We start from the raw sequence: 18,351 nt of genomic DNA, 5'->3' as shown, positions 1-18,351 counted from the left end.
CCCAGGCTTGATTATGGAATTAGCTAGTCTCCGTGGGTAAATGATAGAGTGGACAATGGTCTTGGTGCTTTTCTGCTGTGTAAAGGGAAGAGAAAAGGAAATCAAAGGTTCCCATTTGAGATAGTTATTCAATAATTGCATGGATTCCACTGGTTTAGCTGTGTTGTACTCCATGATGAAGAAAGCATAATGCATAATTTCTAGGCACATAGCTTTGAGGGACAGTCAGTTGCAGTGCAACCAAACCCAGACGGATCTTGCTTTTGAGAAGGCAGAATTTAATTTAAAGTGTCTTTCATGATCTCATGTAATCCCAAAGCACTTTACAACCAAGAACAACTATTTTAAGTGCAGTGGCATTATCAAAAGTACAGCAGCTAATTTATGCACAGAAAAGTCCCAGAACCAGTAGTGGTATAAGGACTAGGTTTTAGTGATGTTATTGAAGTGATTCGATCCTGTTCAAATGTTAATCTAAGGCAGCAGGGGAAGCCTCAGTTAATAATCCTTTTTAAAAGTGGTGATCCAAGTGATGCAACACTCATTGTCTTGCAACTAGACCGTAGCTTAGATTTTATATTCAAATCTCTCAAAGAACATAGAACATTGATTATGAAATGTCAGAGTTAATAACTGAACCAAAGTTGAAAGGGACAAAAAAAAAATCCCAGTATCTAACAGGCCAATATTTCCTTAATAAACAGTAAGCATTTTGTCAAATTTATCTGAACTGCATAAATTTATCCACAACTTTATTAATAATAATGTTAACACTTACCATCATGACTAATGAGAGCAGCCATATGTGCATGACCCCGAGGGTGAGGAATCGCCCTAATAGCATCAAGAAAATATTTAAAATAAGTTATGAAACTTTTAAGACAACCTGCACATAAAGTAACATTGGTGAAGATCCAGTTCCTTTACTATTATAAAACATCTATCAAGATGTCAACAAAAGTTGGTAGAACCAGTAGCCAAGTCAATATGAAAAAGGGCTCACGTAACATTTCCCATTCACACTAATGAATTTACGTAGATTGTCAGGGCAAACCTGATACTGGATTGCAAGAGTTTGTGGGATCCTGGATTGCAAAGAGGTGTGGCATGTAGAGGTAACAATTGATCAGAGTTTAGGACATGGGAGGGAACAAAAATACGAAGACAGGATTGTGAGTGGGTGCTGGTGGGTGAGGGGATTTGGTCAGTAATGCAATAAGGTCAAGCCCTCGCTTCAAATGAAGTGAATCACATTCTCCCATTAAAACCAAGGTAAAAAAATGTAGGACCTTCCTCAACAGACAAAACTAAGACATTACATTCTATAATTTTAAATACTTTACATTATTAATTTTGTTGCTATTTACTCAGCCTCTCCCCAACTCCCATGCTTACTGTTTCCCTTTACTAAAACTTTGCTGAAAGCAACTGAAAAACTGGCTCACTTTTCTCTCCAGAGCTCCCACAGCAAGGACTTGGGGAGGGTGAAATGGTGAATGGGGAAATAAAAAGATTAGAACAATGTTAGATCAATACCTCCACATTGTCAGGACCCACACGCCTGGAACTCTGGTTGTGGATCAGATCTGGATCTTAAAACTGGAACACAGGTTCAGATGAAGGAAGTGGCACATAGACAAGTTGGGAAGTGGAATGTTTGGCAAAACTAAGGATCAGTGACAGGGTAAGTCAGGAAACAGAAACCACCAGTCATTAAATCCATCAACTTACCAACCAGATGTGAAGACAAACCACGTAAATTAAACTGTTAACCACATTGCCCTTAACTCAAAACCACTCCAACCTCAACCCTAGAATCATACAACACAGAAGAGGCCCTATTTTACAGAAGAACCTCGATTATGTGAAGGCCACGGTGGGGAGTATTTCGCTCGGTTAATCGAATGCTGGATAACAGTCTATCCAAGCATCGGGACCTTGCGATCTTGCTGGCTAATCTGATATTTGGATAATTGAATGCAGGATATTCGAGGTTCCTCTGTAACCCCATTTTCCAGCCCTCGGCCCATAACCCTGAATATTATGACATTTCAGAGTGTGCAGGAGATGCTTGAGCACTTTCACTTCAACTCAGCATCAGGACATTGCAAATTCCTTCTCTGAAGCAAGAAAGTAAATGGGCCTTCCACTAACCATCTGGAAAACTAAGGTCCTCTTCCAACCAGCTCCCACTGCATGACAATTCCCTATCAATTAAGATCAATATCAATATCATAGGGAAAAAAAAAAGGACCATTTCCCATATCTTCAGGATGAAGCAAGATAAAGCGGCACAATTCATCTTCTCTTTCAATATATCAACTCAGCCTTCAGACTGTGGGGCAAAGGATTTCTGAGGACCAGGATATCAAACCCAAGACCGAGACAACAGAAATGCATTTGTCCTCAGAACAACCCTAAAGAAATCAAGCATATCTGCCAACTAATAGGAGACCTCATCAGTGGCCAACTAAAATTTTGATACTTCACTGGGAACAATCAGAGATAATGTCACAGTAGCAAAAGGATGGCTCAAACTTCCAAACAACTCCTTTTATTGCAAAGGGATTGGCATCCAAAATAAAGAGGTCTTGCTACAACTACATACAGATTTGTGAGAATCTACAGAGTACTTTGTGCAATTCTAGTCTCAATAATTCAGAAGGGAAATATTTACAACAAAGGTGGTTCACTTGGATAGTTTCCTGAATGAGAGGATAGTCTTGCAATGAGAATGAGTTAATTGGTTTATACTTGGTGGTGTTTAGAAGAATGAGAAGTGATCTAATTGAAAGATACACGATCCTAAATAGGGCAAAGAGTGAGAAGTTATTTCACCAGCTAAGAAATCTAGAAATTGGGGGATAGTCAGGATGACGAATCAAACACTTAGGACTGATTTAAGAAAATATCTTCACGGAAAGAGGTGCAAATCTTCAGAATTCTCCATCCAAGGGGTTATGCCTACTCAAATATTGAAACCATTTAACATTTCCCCTGTGTCTGCGTGAGTTTCTGCCGGGTGCTCCAGTTTCCTCCCACAGTCCAAAGATGCGCAGGTTAGGTGGATTGGCCATGCTAAAATTGTCCATCGTGTCTAAGGATTACAGGCCAGGTGGATTAACTATGGTAAATGCGGGATTACGAAGATAGGGGTGGGGCCTGGGGGGGGGGGGGTATGCTTTTCAGACAGTTGGTGCAGACTTGATTGCCGAATGGCCTCTTTCGGCATGTAGCAATTCTATGACTTAAGGTTAGGATAAACCAGATTTTTGGTCTGTTGGGAATAGAGGGAAATAGGGAGTGGTTCCCAAACAGAGACTGAGGCAAAAGATTAGCTATAATTCATATTGAATAGCAGAGCAGATGGGAGTGGCTGCACGGTCTAATACTCCTTTGAGTTTCAATGAGAGCGTGTGTTACCAACCAAGTCAAAACTCAACCATTATTTTTCATTAATAGGGCTGGTAATATGATGAATGCACATACTTGCCCACAGTTATGTGAAAATTTCCTGCTACTTTGTTGACATACAAGTGTCCATGTATCCTGCAGGCATCAAGTGGATAAGATGATTTGTCTTCCCTGAAAAAAAGCAAGAATTAATCAATTTGTCTTGAACCTGCTTAATAATTGGGGTACAGGATTTCAAAGATTCACTATTGTGTGTAAAGAAGTTCCTCTTCTTCTCCGTCTTAAATGGTGTGCTCCAAATCCTGCAATTATGGCCTTTGCCTCCAGGATCTCCGGCCAAGGAAAGCATCCTACCTGTATTCATCCGGTCATACCTTCTAAGTTTCAATGAGTTTCATTGTTTGAAACTCCAGAGCTAGCTAGATAGCTGATGTTTGATTTTAATTTTCCAAAACTTAAGTTTGTGGAAGGTTCCTTTAGATGAAAAATAGCTAATCTTAACTCATTTATTCAAAAATGGAGGGAAGCAGAAAGCAGGAAACTACAGGCTAGTTCATTTAATATCTGTCATTGGGAAAATATTTGAAGTTACCATTAAAAACATTTTAACAGGGAACTTAGATAAGTTCAAGGTAATTAGGCAGAGCCAAAATGATTTTGTCAAAGCGAAATTACGTGGAACTAATATATTGGAGTTCTTTGAAGAAATAACTAAAGGGGGAGCAGTGGATGTACCCTTAGTTTTCCAAAAGGCGCTTGATAAGGTGTCACATCAAAGGTTATAGTGTTACTTAAAAACTCTTACTAAAGGAGGTCAAGTATTGGCATGAATAAAGATTGGCTGGCTGGAGCTAGCAGATTTGGATGTGACGTCAACTCTTTATAATTTATATACATGACTTAGATGAAGGGATTGCAAGTACAGACGCTAATTTTTCTGATGACACAAAAGTGGGGAGCAAAGGCAGTTGTGAAGACAGCATTACAATACCAAGTAATCAGGAAAGTGAATAAAATATTATGTTTTATTGTGATGGGAATTAAAAGTAAGTGTAGAGAGGTTATGCTTCAATATACAGTGCATTGGTGAGACTGCACCAGGAGTGCTGTGTAAAAATGGTCACCATACTTACAGAAAGATGAAAGTCCTGAGGGGACTTGACCAGGTGATGTTGAAAGGATATTTCTTCTTGTGGGAGAATCTAGAACTAGGGGTCATGGTTTAAAAATAAAGGGTCAACCATTTAAGACAGGCAAGAGGAAACAATTTTTTTTCTCTCAGATGACTGAGTATTTTTGGAACTCCCTTTTTCAAAAGGCAATGGACTCTGAACCATCAAACAATTTTACCATAGAGGGGATACATTCTTGATTACCAAGGAGATGATATTTATCAGAATAGAGTTGGGGCTAAAATTAAGTCAGCTATGATTGTATTGAATGGCAGTGCAGGCTCAAAGGGCTGAGTGGCCACCTAATCTTGTCTGTTCTTCATAGGTTCGTATGTTAAAAAGTTGGGATTTGCTCTTTGAAATATGATTCTACAGGCTAATATATATTGTTATGGACTGACTACTCAACAGAAAGATGTTCACTATTTTGAGCAGGGTTTTTGAATGTTTAGTTGTATGGTCTACAATGGAGTTAGGAGCTCAAGTTATCCTTGACATCTACAAGTTGGGTCAGGACTGACCCAAGCAGCAGCAGTATTATTTCAGGTGGATTTGAGACATTCCCTGACCCACTTCCTGGTCTCAGAAGAGATTACCAGAAGTTACCAAAGAGACAAATCTCCTATGGTTATCTGTCTATGTAAACAGCCAAATTAAAGGGAGTCAATAAAGTTATAATTTGGCAGATTACATTCTCATTGCTACATTGAGATCTCCTATTTCAACAGGTTAGAATCTATAAAAGACTTATTCAATAGGAGATGCTGCAGAGTTCATGACACAATTATTTTAGATTTTGTCAGATTAGATACCTGGGTGGCAATACAGTAGGGGAACCTTTAAAAGCACTTTTGAATAAAAGATCTTGAAGAGAATGTTCCTCTTGCACCTTTTTGCGAATCTTTTGAAGTGTTCTAAAGAAACAACAGGGAAAATAATGCATTCAAATTATTTCCAGACCTATTGATGACAAGGCACTTTTTATTTTAATCAAGACATCAATGAAGAACCAACTAAATTGATGATAATAGTTTCACAGTTTACTAATTAATTAAATTAGATTAGCTTCTAATTCTGAAAATAGAGGGAATACCCCAGCATAAAATTCACTGATATAAATGATATCAGTTATGAACTAACACAATAATACAATCCTTCCCACTTGATGAACTGTCAATCTGAAGACCTTTTGAAAACACTTCCACGAAGGCAGAAAACAAAATGACAAAGCAATGGAAGTTGCTTTGTGCAACCTCATACCTACTCAGTTATAAACAGCTATTAACACAACATTTCAAAGAGCTTAACTTCTTACAAAGTGGAGCAAAAACTTCTGGAGAGATTTAAGTCAGAATCACACCTCATCAATTTACGGCAAGAAAAAGCGGGCAGCTTTGATTACGTTTACAACAAGCTTGAAGGCACATCTTGGGCTGGGGTTGGAGACGTTGGATGGAGTAATGAAAGGGAGTCTAGCACATAATCTAATGTTATTCTCGTGGCGAACAGAATTTTAATGACCATCTTAACGGCAAGCAGCTCCATATCATGCATACGAATATAAATGGGGGTAAAAATGATTTTAATTTTAAAATTTAATTGGAAATTTCCAGACATTTCACTCAAAAACTGCCAAGTTCCAAAATCAGGTTATGACTCCCAGCAGAAATCTAGTTTACATTTTAAGTTATAAAGTAGTTTTAGGAATTTATGTTTCAACTATAGAAAATTAAGAACATTTGATAAATTAAAAATAACTAAGAAATTGATGAGAAACCCTGAAGCAAATAAAATTCAAAACAAGCATGGAAAAAGTAGCGATCAGTTATATTCAATTATTATTCCTTTGGGTAACAGAATCAAAAGAGTTGTGTTGAAGGGAAAATAATTAATTTAAATTTCTGCTTGCAACATGCCACATTACCACTGAGATACCGATTTGAAGTGAAGCCTGTGCTAGAATATTCTTTTATCCAAGTTATCTCTGTTTGTTGATGGAAGCAACCAGCAGTTAAATAAAGTTGAAGATTTAGCTATTCGTAGGCAGTGTCTGAATTCGGAGTGAGAGCGCCAACTTAAATAATTGCCAAGTTAGTTAGGTCTGAACTTCACACAAAGAAAATATAACTTCATGATTTAGAATCCGAAATGCCAGTGCAGATTTGTCTCAATTTGGGTTTCATGAGGGAAAAAAAAGCAGCTGAAGAATCTTTTTCTAGCTTAAAGCGAGTGGAAGATATGTACAGTGGTCCTCACAGAGTCTTGTTGAAGAAAGCAGAGTTAGTTTGGAAAGTTATGGGAAGACAGTTGAGTATCTGTCAGGAATGAGGACAAGTTGAGGGATCTAGTCATGAGATCTGTAAATAGAATTTGGAGGGTTGTGGAGCCAAAAGTCTAATTAGATTAGATTCCCTAAAGCATGGAAGCAGGCCTTTTGGCCCAACAAGTCCACACCGACTCTTCGAAGAGTAACCCGGCCAGACACATTCCTCTACCTTATATTTACCCCTGACTAATGCACCTAACACTATGGGCAATTTAGCATAACCAATTCACCTGACCTACACATCTTTGGATTGTGGGAGGAAACCAGAGCACCCAGCGGAAACGTACGCAGACACAGGGAGATTGTGCAAACTCCACAGACAGTCATCTGAGGCGGGAACTGAACCCGGGTCCCTGGTGCTGTGAGGCAGCAGTGCTAATCACCGTGCTGCCGTTAACTGAGTAACCAGAGAGGAGAAATCAAAGTGACTTCTGACACACCTTTGGATTGGTCACAAAAAAAATGAATGCATTCTCAGATTTTGTTTGACAAGGGAATTACTTGCAGGGCTGTGGATGTGTGTGGAGGCAGTTGGTGATGGGAGATGTCAAATATAACTTATGCAGCAGTTCCTTTACTACAAACTGAACATGATGAATGGATACAGTGAATGCCTGTTATAATGCAGATGTTGTTGTCTAAAAATAATGTAACCGCATCATAGCTGGAACAATTGAAAAAGAAAACTCCTGTTTTCAAATATTTTTAATTAGTAAAATAAAGATATTTAAATAGATTCAATTATTTTGGGAGCAAAGCCGCAGTGCATGGAGAAGCAGAACTAAGGTTGTAGCACAAGTCTTCATAAAATAGTTGTGCTTGCTTTGCTTGATTTCTTTCTTTATAAAATAACGTTTGTGTTTAAAAAAAAAGTGAAATCTTGAGGTACAGTTTGTTAGTTAACATCGTCTTGGGGTGTTCAGACTTCTTTAAATGTTAACAATCCCTCACAAGATTGTTAAAAAGTGCGCAACTTGGAACAGCAACAATAGAGCAAGGGCTCCCAATCATATATTGGGATCACTAGCTCTGATGAAAAGGAGATTTTAAGATATCATTTGCTATATATTGAAAAGTAACTATAAATACATCCTAGGTAGGTCTACTGGGCTCAATATTCAATAAAAACATACAAAAACCCTAATTATAGCATCAAACTGCCTGTTAAATATCTTCAGTGGTTTTGCCTCCATTAGCCTCATTGCAAATATTACCAGTCTCTACCAATGTCCGCTTTTGATCTATAGTTGTGATTTAGTCCTCACTATTTAAACTTTTATAATGCTCTAAGATGGTTTTTTTAATTGTCTTTCAAAGACAAAAGGATTAAGATTTTCTTGCTTTTCCTTATAATGAAGTCTCAACATTCCCAGTAAGCTGTACGTGGCCACCCACTGGGAAAGCAAAACCCATGCACGTCTCAAAATCATTTGCACGCTGGATGGTCACAAGCAAATGGCCAATAAAGGATTGCTTCTCAGACCCCCATGCAGGATATTCTCAACAGTTATGTACAGATGACCCACGAATCTCAGGATTCTCTTTGTGCCAAAACAAAGTCCATGCTTTTGGAATTCAATATTCAGCCATGCAACCATTTCCAGTTCCAGACCACTTGTAAAACTTGCGGCTGTTGAAGCAGGCCCTCTAAAGGTTAAGACGACAGGTCACATCACTTTCAGTTGGGGAGTCAATTGAAAACTTTAAGTATAGGATTGGGGAGTCTTGGGGAATTTAGTCTTTTCAGCAGTGAGCACGACAGTCAGTCATCAGGTTCAGGAAGCAGATTGCTATTCCAGACAGAATCAACACATCAGTAGCAAAATTACATTGTGCTTTCACATTTTGAAGTTTTATTTTCTTGATAAGTTTAAAACATGTTCTAAAGAAAAACAAATACAGAAATTCTTTGCACACTGCAGAAGGGAATTGTTTTCGGAGGTCATTGAAATATATCGTGAAATGGATGATCCTAATATAGTCAAAGTTCTCACTGATAATGTCATATGCAGTAAAGATGAATGCATCTATGAATTGTGTGCAAAACATTAATGATCATGTGATGATGTACACACAAATTACTGAGGAGGCGCTGCAAGAATTATGCTTTCAAATGTGTAAAGTGCATTGGCTTTGTCATAAAGGAGGTAGTTTCTGGATGAACTGTGCACATTGAGTTTTCATAAGTTGATAGCGAATTAAAGTACAAACGCTCAGTGAAAACAATGTTGATTTTGTATATTAAATTTTGACCAGAATCTGAACTTGCTGACAAGATTGGCTTTGCAGGAATCTTGAAGTTAACTGCATGCAACAGTGCCTCAATTGTGACGGCAATCAAGTAATTTCAAGCCAAGTGACTATGATTTCCAGGAGGTAGTAACGTTTACGTCAGATGGAGCTTCTGTAGATGGAGAAAGAAAACTGGAGTAGCCATAATTTTGTGACGTGAAATCAAAATTTGTCGGAACAGCATTGTGTTGCTCAAAGATATCTGGGAGCAGACGATGATTGGATGCAGGTGTCCATTGTGTAAGATATTGAAATGCCTCTAAGTATAGTGTATACAATATCCAGCAGATCAATTCTCAAGGAAGGCTTTCCAAAGTCAGTGTGAGATACAGTGGTATTTTGACTTTTGAATGAAGTGAGATGGCTGTCAAGATACTTCAAGTATTGCACACAGCAACTGAATGAATGCAACAATCCAATAAACAAATCTTGCCTGAAAATGCACACAAATATCGCAGGGCATCGAGAGCTCTGCATGATGTTCTCGAACTGCATCACTGCACAAATTCTTCCAGAGATGTTTATCAACAATTAAAGCTATGCAATTTGCAATGACCAAGACCAATAAACTAAAGTCTCAGCATTTAGGGGAGTATGTTTCTGGAATGAAGAATGTTCTCCACAGTGACAGAGCTGCAATTCTTCAATTTATTTGACTGCTACGTGACCAGTTGGAAAGCAGATTTCCAGGGAAGAAATTAGGAGAGTGGCATGCGTTTGATCAGGATGCAATAGTCAAGACAACGGATTGCGAATTTGGAAAAACCACTATTGTGCGACTGATATTGAAATATTCCACTTTTATACGAAACAACAAACTGAGTTTGGCCGTAAAGTTAGAAATACTCTAGTTTCAAATTTACAGTTGTGGAAAAAGTCAATTTATGTTCCATTCGGACAGTCAATGATTTGGAGAAATATGCTCTAAAAAGATGACTAGTTTCAAGCAACATTCAATCTTCTGGATATTTGTGCAACATTTCAGGCATCAACTGTTGTCAGAGTATGGATTTAGCCTCATGAACTTGATTAAGTGTAAATCCAAAAACAGATCAGAAATAAATAGTCATCAAGCATGGATCTCCTTTGGTCCAACTCATCCGTGCTGACCAAACATTCAAAAGTGACCTATATGTCACCCATATCCCTCTCAACCCTTTGTATTCATAATCAATATCTGGATGGGTAATTGTACCCATCACCACCACTTCTTCTGGCAGCTTATTCCATCCACGCACCACTCTCTTCATGAGAATGTTATTCCTCAGGTCCTTTGAAAATTTTTTCCCCCTCACCTTAAATCTACGCGCTGTAGTTTTGCACTCACCCACCTTAGCAAAAGGACCTTGGCCATTCACCCTATCTAATGCCCTTCATAATTTTATAAGCCTCTATAAAGTCATCGTCTGCCTCGGACACTCCAGAGAGAACAGCCCCAGCCTATTCAGCCTCCCCAATAACTCAAACCCTCCAGTCCAGGCAACATCCTTGTAAATCTTTTCTACACCCTCTCAAGTTTAACAATACCTTTCCTATACAAGGGTGACCAGAATTGAACGTATTATTCCAAAAGTGGCCTCACCAATGTCCTGTACAGCCACAACATAACATCCCAATTTCTACAATATTCTGACCAATGGAGGAAAGTGTCTTCACCATATTTTCTACATGCGACTCTACTTTCAAGGAACCAAGCAGCTGCACCCCTAGATCAATCGGACAACTTGATGTGAATTAAGTTGTACATTTCAACTGAACACAGTATCCAATCATTGGACACCAGGCAAAGATAGGAGTGAAAAGCTGCCAAAGTAGTGAATAAGTTATTAATGCTCTCTTTTGGTCATATAGTATTGGTGTACGTAATGCGCTTATCAAATAGGACCCCAGAAATCTGAACTGAGGGACACTGTTTATTTTAGCTGGTAAAATACCCTGCAGTTGTATGATGATGTAAATTCACACCTTTAATAGTGAACACTCTGAAAAAATGGCTGTGTGGAGGTAGAATGCCTGTAACCGTGAAATAATGTTTGGGAGAAGATTTGTAGCTTGGGTGCTCGTTGTTGTGGTTCTGTTCGCCGAGCTGGGAATTTGTGTTGCAGAAGTTTCGTCCCCTGGCTAGGTGACATCCTCAGTGCTTGGGAGCCTCCTGTGAAGCGCTTCTGTGATGTTTCCTCCGGCATTTATAGTGATTTGTATCTGCCGCTTCCGGTGGTCAGTTCCAGCTGTCCGCTGCAGTGGCCGGTATATTGGGTCCAGGTCGATGTGCTTGTTGATTGAATCAGTGGATGAGTGCCATGCCTCTAGGAATTCCCTGGCTGTTCTCTGTTTGGCTTGTCCTATAATAGTGGTGTTGTCCCAGTCAAACTCATGTTGCTTGTCATCTGTGTGTGTGGCTACTAAGGATAGCTGGCCGTGTCGTTTTGTGGCTAGTTGGTGTTCATGGATGCTGATCGTTAGCTGTCTTGCTGTTTGTCCCATGTAGTGCTTTGTACAGTCCTTGCATGGGATTTTGTACACAACATTGGTTTTGCTCATGCTGGGTACTGATACCCAGCTCGGCGAACAGAACCACAACAACTGTGAAATAATATAAATGTGTACTTTCAATACATGAAACTGAAAAAAATTGCATTATTTCTGTTCAATGGATGTCGAATGCCACTCAAACTACTCTGGGTTCTGCATAAGCCTGAGGAAAATTAGAGGAGCACTGATGGGGACAGGATTAAAGATGGTAAAATAATCTACTGACATTCATAAGCCAGATCTTTGCACTTGAGAAACTATATTTGAGCATTTCTCCAATTATTTTGATGCAAATAAAAAAGGAAATATTGATTTTCATTGTAAAGCTTTTCTTACACTAACTTAAATTTAGCCTTTATGAAAAAAGTGCAGAGAATCCCAAATTATATGAAGTACAAGACTTTGGTTTGCTTGTTACTGACCATTACAACTTACGGAATTGGAGCTATTTAAAATGAATAGAAAATCTTTTAAAGAATCTGAACCATTTGCTGGTGTTACAACTATGAAAAAAGCTGCTCTAATCGCATCTCTTATATTGCTAATGCTGCTAGAAATATTACTTTCAAGTACAGCAATGTCAAAGAAGGAGATGTTTAAAATCTGTACATCTTACCTTTGCCACATTCTTTGACGTGAAGATAATTCAAAAACAGTCTGCAAGGTTTTGTTAAATGGAAAACACAAAACTGTCAATTATTTAGGATTTCATAGAAGACTATAAAGTCTGAAATTCATAGCCATAAAGAATTTTTTGAAAGGCATTCCTTTAAGATTGCACAAAATAATTTTGATAATCGAGCTAGGATGAAAATGAAAATGATGCCACAAGGAGTGAAAGCCCCTGTACTTGGATATACATGATAACCAACATTCTCCCAACAAAAAGAGTTGAAGACTGTAAGGTATGTAAGCCTTCTGCCAAACAGCTTGACTGCAGTTTTGCCAAAATCTTAGGTGAAAGTCAAATCTTCAAATTCTCAACTAAGGAACAGTGTGCATCATTGTTTCCTCAGGCTGCCTCCAAAGAGCTTACAGGAGCATGTGGACACCAGCTAGATTAGATTCCCTACAGTGTGGAAACAGGCCCTTTGGCCCAACAAGTCCACCCCGACCCTCCAAAGAGTAACCCACCCAGACCCATTTCCCTCTGACTAATGCACCTGACACTATGGACAATTTAGCATGGTCAATTCACCTGACCTATACCTCTTTGGACTGTGGGAGGAAACCGCAGCACCCGGAGGAAACCCACACAGACACGGAGAATGTGCAGACTCCACACAGACAGACAGTCGCCCGGGGTTGGAATTGAACCTGAGTCCCTAGCACTGTGAGGCAGCCGTGCTAACCACTGAGCCACGGTGCCACCCTTCATAGCTACTGTGCTATTCTTGCACAGCTAGGATAGTTAAGCTGTTGTGCAGTACGGACACACAACTGAATGAAAAAAATGTACATTATCTACAAGAATATTATTACAACTATATCCACAAGAAAATCTAAGGCAAAAGCCTTCACAGCAAAGTGGCCATTACACCTCAATTCCAAAACTGTCAGAACAGCAACTTTAAACAACTATACATACTGGTTCATATTTTAGCCCTTCTGAAGCTGCCACCATAGTTTCAGCTAAGTCTAGGACATCAGCACCAATATCTGTTTAAAAATAAAAGGATTATTTCAGTTATTGTTATTATAAGGCCACATTCAATCAAATATAATTAACAAGCTTCATATTTACAGCCAGAACAGGATGTTTCAATGTATCTGATGTCCTGAATACTGCAGCTTTGTCTGTACATTGTTAAAATGCTCTAGTACTCACTTTAGGAAAATTAAAGTTTAGAACTAGGAGTTGGCTTTTACATTTTTATTTAGGACCCCAATATTGGGGTCAAATATTGTTCTTGTCCCCAGTGTTGGGAGGAAACATTGACATAGATTTTGCCTGCAGTGGCCAATTCGTGGCATGCTAAACTCCTCCCCCCCGGCCTCCATAAAGGAGGTCTGACAGTTACAGCTCTGGCTAGAAAAATGGGAAAGGATGTGGAGGAAGGGGGAGGGTAACCATGAAGGCTTTCTGGAGCACTAACTTCCTCCAGTCAACTACTACGCTATTCTTGCTGCAAAGGCTTGCAAATTATAGTTTGCCTCCGATCACTGAACTTAATTTACTTGTTGATCTGTTAAGTTACCACAAATGGTTATTCATTACTTGCAGGTGGATTGCCAAACCAGACTTCCGTAAAGCAGCTTTAGCACAGGAAGACACCAGCAAACCAGCCTCCAGTCAATCACTGATGTACACTAACAAGAACAGTGACCTTCTTTCTGAGTCCTGGGGAAAATCGATGTAAATATTCTTCCAGTCTGAAAAAGAACAATTTCCCAAAATTCTTTTCTAACTCAGAATCAATTCTGTTTCAATTGTTCCACAGGCCCAATATGTTGTACTGCATTAAATGACTTTTGAAAGTCTATATGCACATCATCAACTGCACTGCCCCAAGTGCAACCGTACCTCATGAAGAAACTTAAAGCATGATTTGCCTTCAACAAATTTGTGCTGGAATTTCCTTATTAGGTAAATCCAAGTTGAAATTTGTGTCAATTTTCTTCAGGATACTAGTTTCCAAATGCATCCCCATCACAGACATGACACTGACTGTCCTATAAATTGGAAATTTCAGCTTCACACCCTTTTTGCAGCAAGGCTGCAACATTTCTAATTCTTTAGCTCTCTGGACATTACCTTTGTAACCTATGGAGAACTGGAACTTTGTGGTCAGCACCCCTGCAAATTCTACTCATTTTAATTAGTCCTTGCTGAGGAAATTATTTTTTTTTTACATTGTATTACTTACTTACATGAAGTGCTGCCAGTTTTCTACATTATTTCTATTACACACAATATACTGACAACTTCCTCATGTACTGGAATTTTCTGAATTCCTCTTTCTTAGTTAACACTGCTAAGTACTCTTTTACTACTGCATCTATGGTCTTTTGCCGACACCAATTTATCTCCATTTGATCCATAATTGGTAAATGAAGTAGCAGTTTGATTACACTATTCAGCCACTTGAGCATGCGCCACCATGTGATAAAATCATAGCTAATCTGAGTGTGGCTTCAACTCCACTCTATCTGTCCCTTATTACTTGACTCCCTTGTCAATCAAGCAACATTCTACTCTGCTTCAATTTATTCAATGATCTAGCATTCTCTGCTGTTTGAGGTAGTGAATTTCACAGACTAACAACACTTAAAGACACTCTCATCTTCATCTTAAGTGGGAAAGTTCTTATTTGCAAACTGTGTCCTCTATTTCTAGCCTTGCCAATAAGTGAACGTCCCCATGCATTATCTTGACATGTCACTTCATGAACCTTCAAGTTTCAAGGTTTGCCAAAGTCCAATAGATACTGATATAAACTGTTCAATACTTCCTCAATGTTTAATTCCAGAAATCAGTCGAGTGGCTATTATCCCCCTCCTCATTACTATTAATACTTCTACAGAAGGCCTTTGGAACCCTTTTTAACATTAACTAGATACATGTTAGGTGGGTTTTCAATCATGTGGGCTGCTTTATCCTGGATGGTGTCAAGTTTCTTGAATGTTATTGCAGTTGCACTCATCCAGGCCCTTGACAACCTCTGTGCTTCCCCAAATAGCGTTCAACATGGTGAGAACTGATTCATTAGCTGAATGAGAGGCAATAGGCTGTAATCAAGTAGAAGGTCCCCTTGCCCATGTTTGACCTGATGCCATAAGACTTAATGAAATCCAGAGTCAATGTTCAGGATTCCCAGCACAACTCCCATCTTAGGGGGCTTAACAGACTCAGGGATGGTAATGGTAGTATATGCAAGGAATGTTTCTGAGAGAACGGCTATGTCACTCTGTTGCTTGATTAGTCAGTGGGACAATACACCAAATTTTGGTACAAGTGCTAGATCCTAGTGAGGAGGACTTTGCAGGCTTCACAGAGCTGCGTGCTATTGAAAAATGCCAGGTGGCCCGTCCAGTTTCATTTCTTTAATCAGACTTTCTAGCAGTTAAATACAGCTGACTGGTTTGTTAGGCTACTTCAGAGGGCACTTAAAAGACAACCACATTGCTGTGGATCTCAAGTGTAGGCTAGATGAGGGTAGTTAATCTTCTTTCCCTAAAACAAATTAGTCCACCATTTTTAAATAAATGACAACAACATTTTCATGGACATCCTTAGATCAGCTTTTTCTTTCAATTCCAGTTTGTTTTATCAATTTAATTCAAATTCCACCATTGCTCATGCCCCAGGTCTCTGGATAATAGTAATAAAATACCATTGCACCATGGCCTCTCCCCATTTTCTTTTACTTCATACCATCCAGGAGGCTCTGGCTTTGAGGGCCCCTACTTTCCCATGTTGAGATTGCACAAAAACTGTCTCCTCTTTAAGGATCAACCAATTCTCTATTACATTTCTGCATCACAGCTTTTCACTGCAAATTACCAGATCTGTCAATTTGCTGAAATTGGGCCCTCTCTACAAATAAATACTTTTATTCTTCTTTGCTGCTTGGCTTTTCTGATTACTAATCTATATCCTCATATTAAGATCAAAATTTTGGAGATGCTGTTCCAATTGATCCAAGGCAGGGAGAGTTGATGCATGAAAAAGAGATGGCAGTTTCTTAAACTATTTGTCTTTTCATTCTTCCTCAGATCAGTGCATACTATATGTAGGATACACTGCAAAACTTGCCATGTGTTCTTCAACAGCAGCATAATACACTTCCATTTTGCTACCGAGAAGGAAAATAACACCAAGCACATGGGAACATCATATAATAAGGATGAAACCAAGGGATGCAAGCCAAGAAAATATTGACAATGGTAAATACTTACAATGACATTTCATTGAAACGGTTATATCTAAATTGATTCGCAGTTTGCTGCAAGATAAAAGAAGAATTTAGAATTATTGCTTCAATAAGATTGAAGTAATTTCCAAAAATCATCAACTTTTGGGGACATTTTCTCTTAAAGCTTGAGCAATGCAACAGAAGTATAAATTAATAATGTTGCAATTCTAAGAGTGTAATGATTGCAATTTCCAAAAATACTTATTAATATAACAACCACAACATATTGGATTGGCCATATAGTCAGCAGAGATCATACTTCAGAAAGGAAAAACAGAATCCAGCATTGTAAACATTCAATTCACATCTGGTCTTTTAGTCTGCCTTAGACACTTGTTTTAGAAAGGACTGATTCCAAGTATCAGTTCTGTCCATATTTTCCATAGTCCTAGCCACTCAACTCCAATGCCACCATCCTCTTGTCTCCTTACTCATTTTGGACTTGGTCTGCCTCTCACACAAGTTCTCAAACCCACCTCCTCTCTTTCAAGACCTGCGGAACACGTTCAGCTTGATGCTACTCTACTGGAGGATTGAAAACCTAAAATGTATGCATAAGGTCATCATTAGTAGCAACTGATTTTCCAAAAGCAGATTTTTTCTAAAAACCAAATGTCACAATTATTTTTTGTAGGTTTTGCAGTTTTACAGATCTTTTGATTTGTTAATCGATCTCCACCCTCAGTCATCTGAGTGTGGTCACTTAAAACTTGCAAATGCCCAATATTGGGGCTGCAAAAGACACCATAGAAAATCTCAGATATGTATCCTGTGGAGTCACTGAACTGTGAAACGAAACACACAAAAACTCTCAAAAATAAACAAGTCAAATAATCACCTGGCAAAATCTTTGTCTACTTCATAATCATACTTCATCCATGTGTCACAATACACAAAAAACTCCATAATAGACAATAGAGCAATGGTGGTAAAGGCAATTAAAGAAACTGTAAAGAAATAATTATCACAGTTAATATGTTAAGAAATAAAATGCAACTATGTTCAATTAAAAATTAAATATGCTAGTTAGTCAGGATGCTAAACTGAAAGCACCTGTTCCACCGCTTGCGGAAGTTTCAATATAACTTTCAGGAATCTTGGGGAAGGCATCGAGCTCCTTCACTAAATTCAATGCTCTCTTCTTATTTAATCGCCTCATCTTCAGATATACATTGAGGAGCTTTCACTTTCAGCTTCATAAATTCAATCTGCAAACATGTTAAATTGCATTAGCACATGCTGAAAATAAGGAAATAATGTCAAAAATGTTATACAAAGCTACAAAATAAAAGCTATACTTTAATAGAATAAAAAGTGAGCTTCTCTGCACAAAAACATTGCATGGCATTTTTAAATTTATACAGTGTATGATTTAGTAGTTTGGATATTGCAATAGCTTCCTGGTCACTGCTGTCAGCTTTCACTGTCGTTGCTTTGAAAGTGAAAGCAACTTATGATAGCTTCTGGATTTCTAAACATCCGCAGCCATCAGTTAATTTATGGATCCCATTGAGTGCACTACTGATGAAGGCAGTTAAGTAGAAAACATTACACATTGTTGATTGAAGTGTAACTGGACTTTTATGGCATACTAAGTTCATCATTTTGAACAGCATCACTGCTCTGAAAAACAAATTTTCAATGTGTAAAATAGCAAACTTCTCCAGGATAAAAAAACGAAATAAATTGGAAATTTAAG

The 18,351-nt window shown here is 38.5% G+C and overlaps 1 protein-coding gene across 3 annotated transcripts in view; it reads right to left on the bottom strand.

Annotated features, from left to right (window-relative positions):
- The window catches only part of ergic2 (ERGIC and golgi 2), a 72,176-nt gene that overhangs the window by 40,156 nt on the left and 13,669 nt on the right, over positions 1-18,351 (bottom strand). For all 3 annotated transcript variants that reach the window (XM_072552098.1, XM_072552099.1, XM_072552100.1), the window contains 8 exons: positions 17,706-17,860; positions 17,491-17,599; positions 16,636-16,682; positions 13,325-13,395; positions 12,353-12,393; positions 5,399-5,500; positions 3,490-3,585; positions 779-834 (listed from right to left, as the gene is read on the bottom strand). In XM_072552098.1, coding sequence (XP_072408199.1) covers positions 779-834; positions 3,490-3,585; positions 5,399-5,500; positions 12,353-12,393; positions 13,325-13,395; positions 16,636-16,682; positions 17,491-17,599; positions 17,706-17,811 — 628 coding nt within the window. In that variant the 5' untranslated portion in view covers positions 17,812-17,860. The remainder of the gene's footprint in view (positions 1-778; positions 835-3,489; positions 3,586-5,398; positions 5,501-12,352; positions 12,394-13,324; positions 13,396-16,635; positions 16,683-17,490; positions 17,600-17,705; positions 17,861-18,351) is intronic.

The sequence above is a fragment of the Chiloscyllium punctatum genome, chromosome 32, assembly GCF_047496795.1.
Source record: "Chiloscyllium punctatum isolate Juve2018m chromosome 32, sChiPun1.3, whole genome shotgun sequence".
In the NCBI taxonomy this organism is placed as follows: domain Eukaryota; kingdom Metazoa; phylum Chordata; class Chondrichthyes; order Orectolobiformes; family Hemiscylliidae; genus Chiloscyllium; species Chiloscyllium punctatum.
Note: the sequence above shows the minus strand (reverse complement) of the source record. Positions and strands in the feature narration are given on the sequence as shown.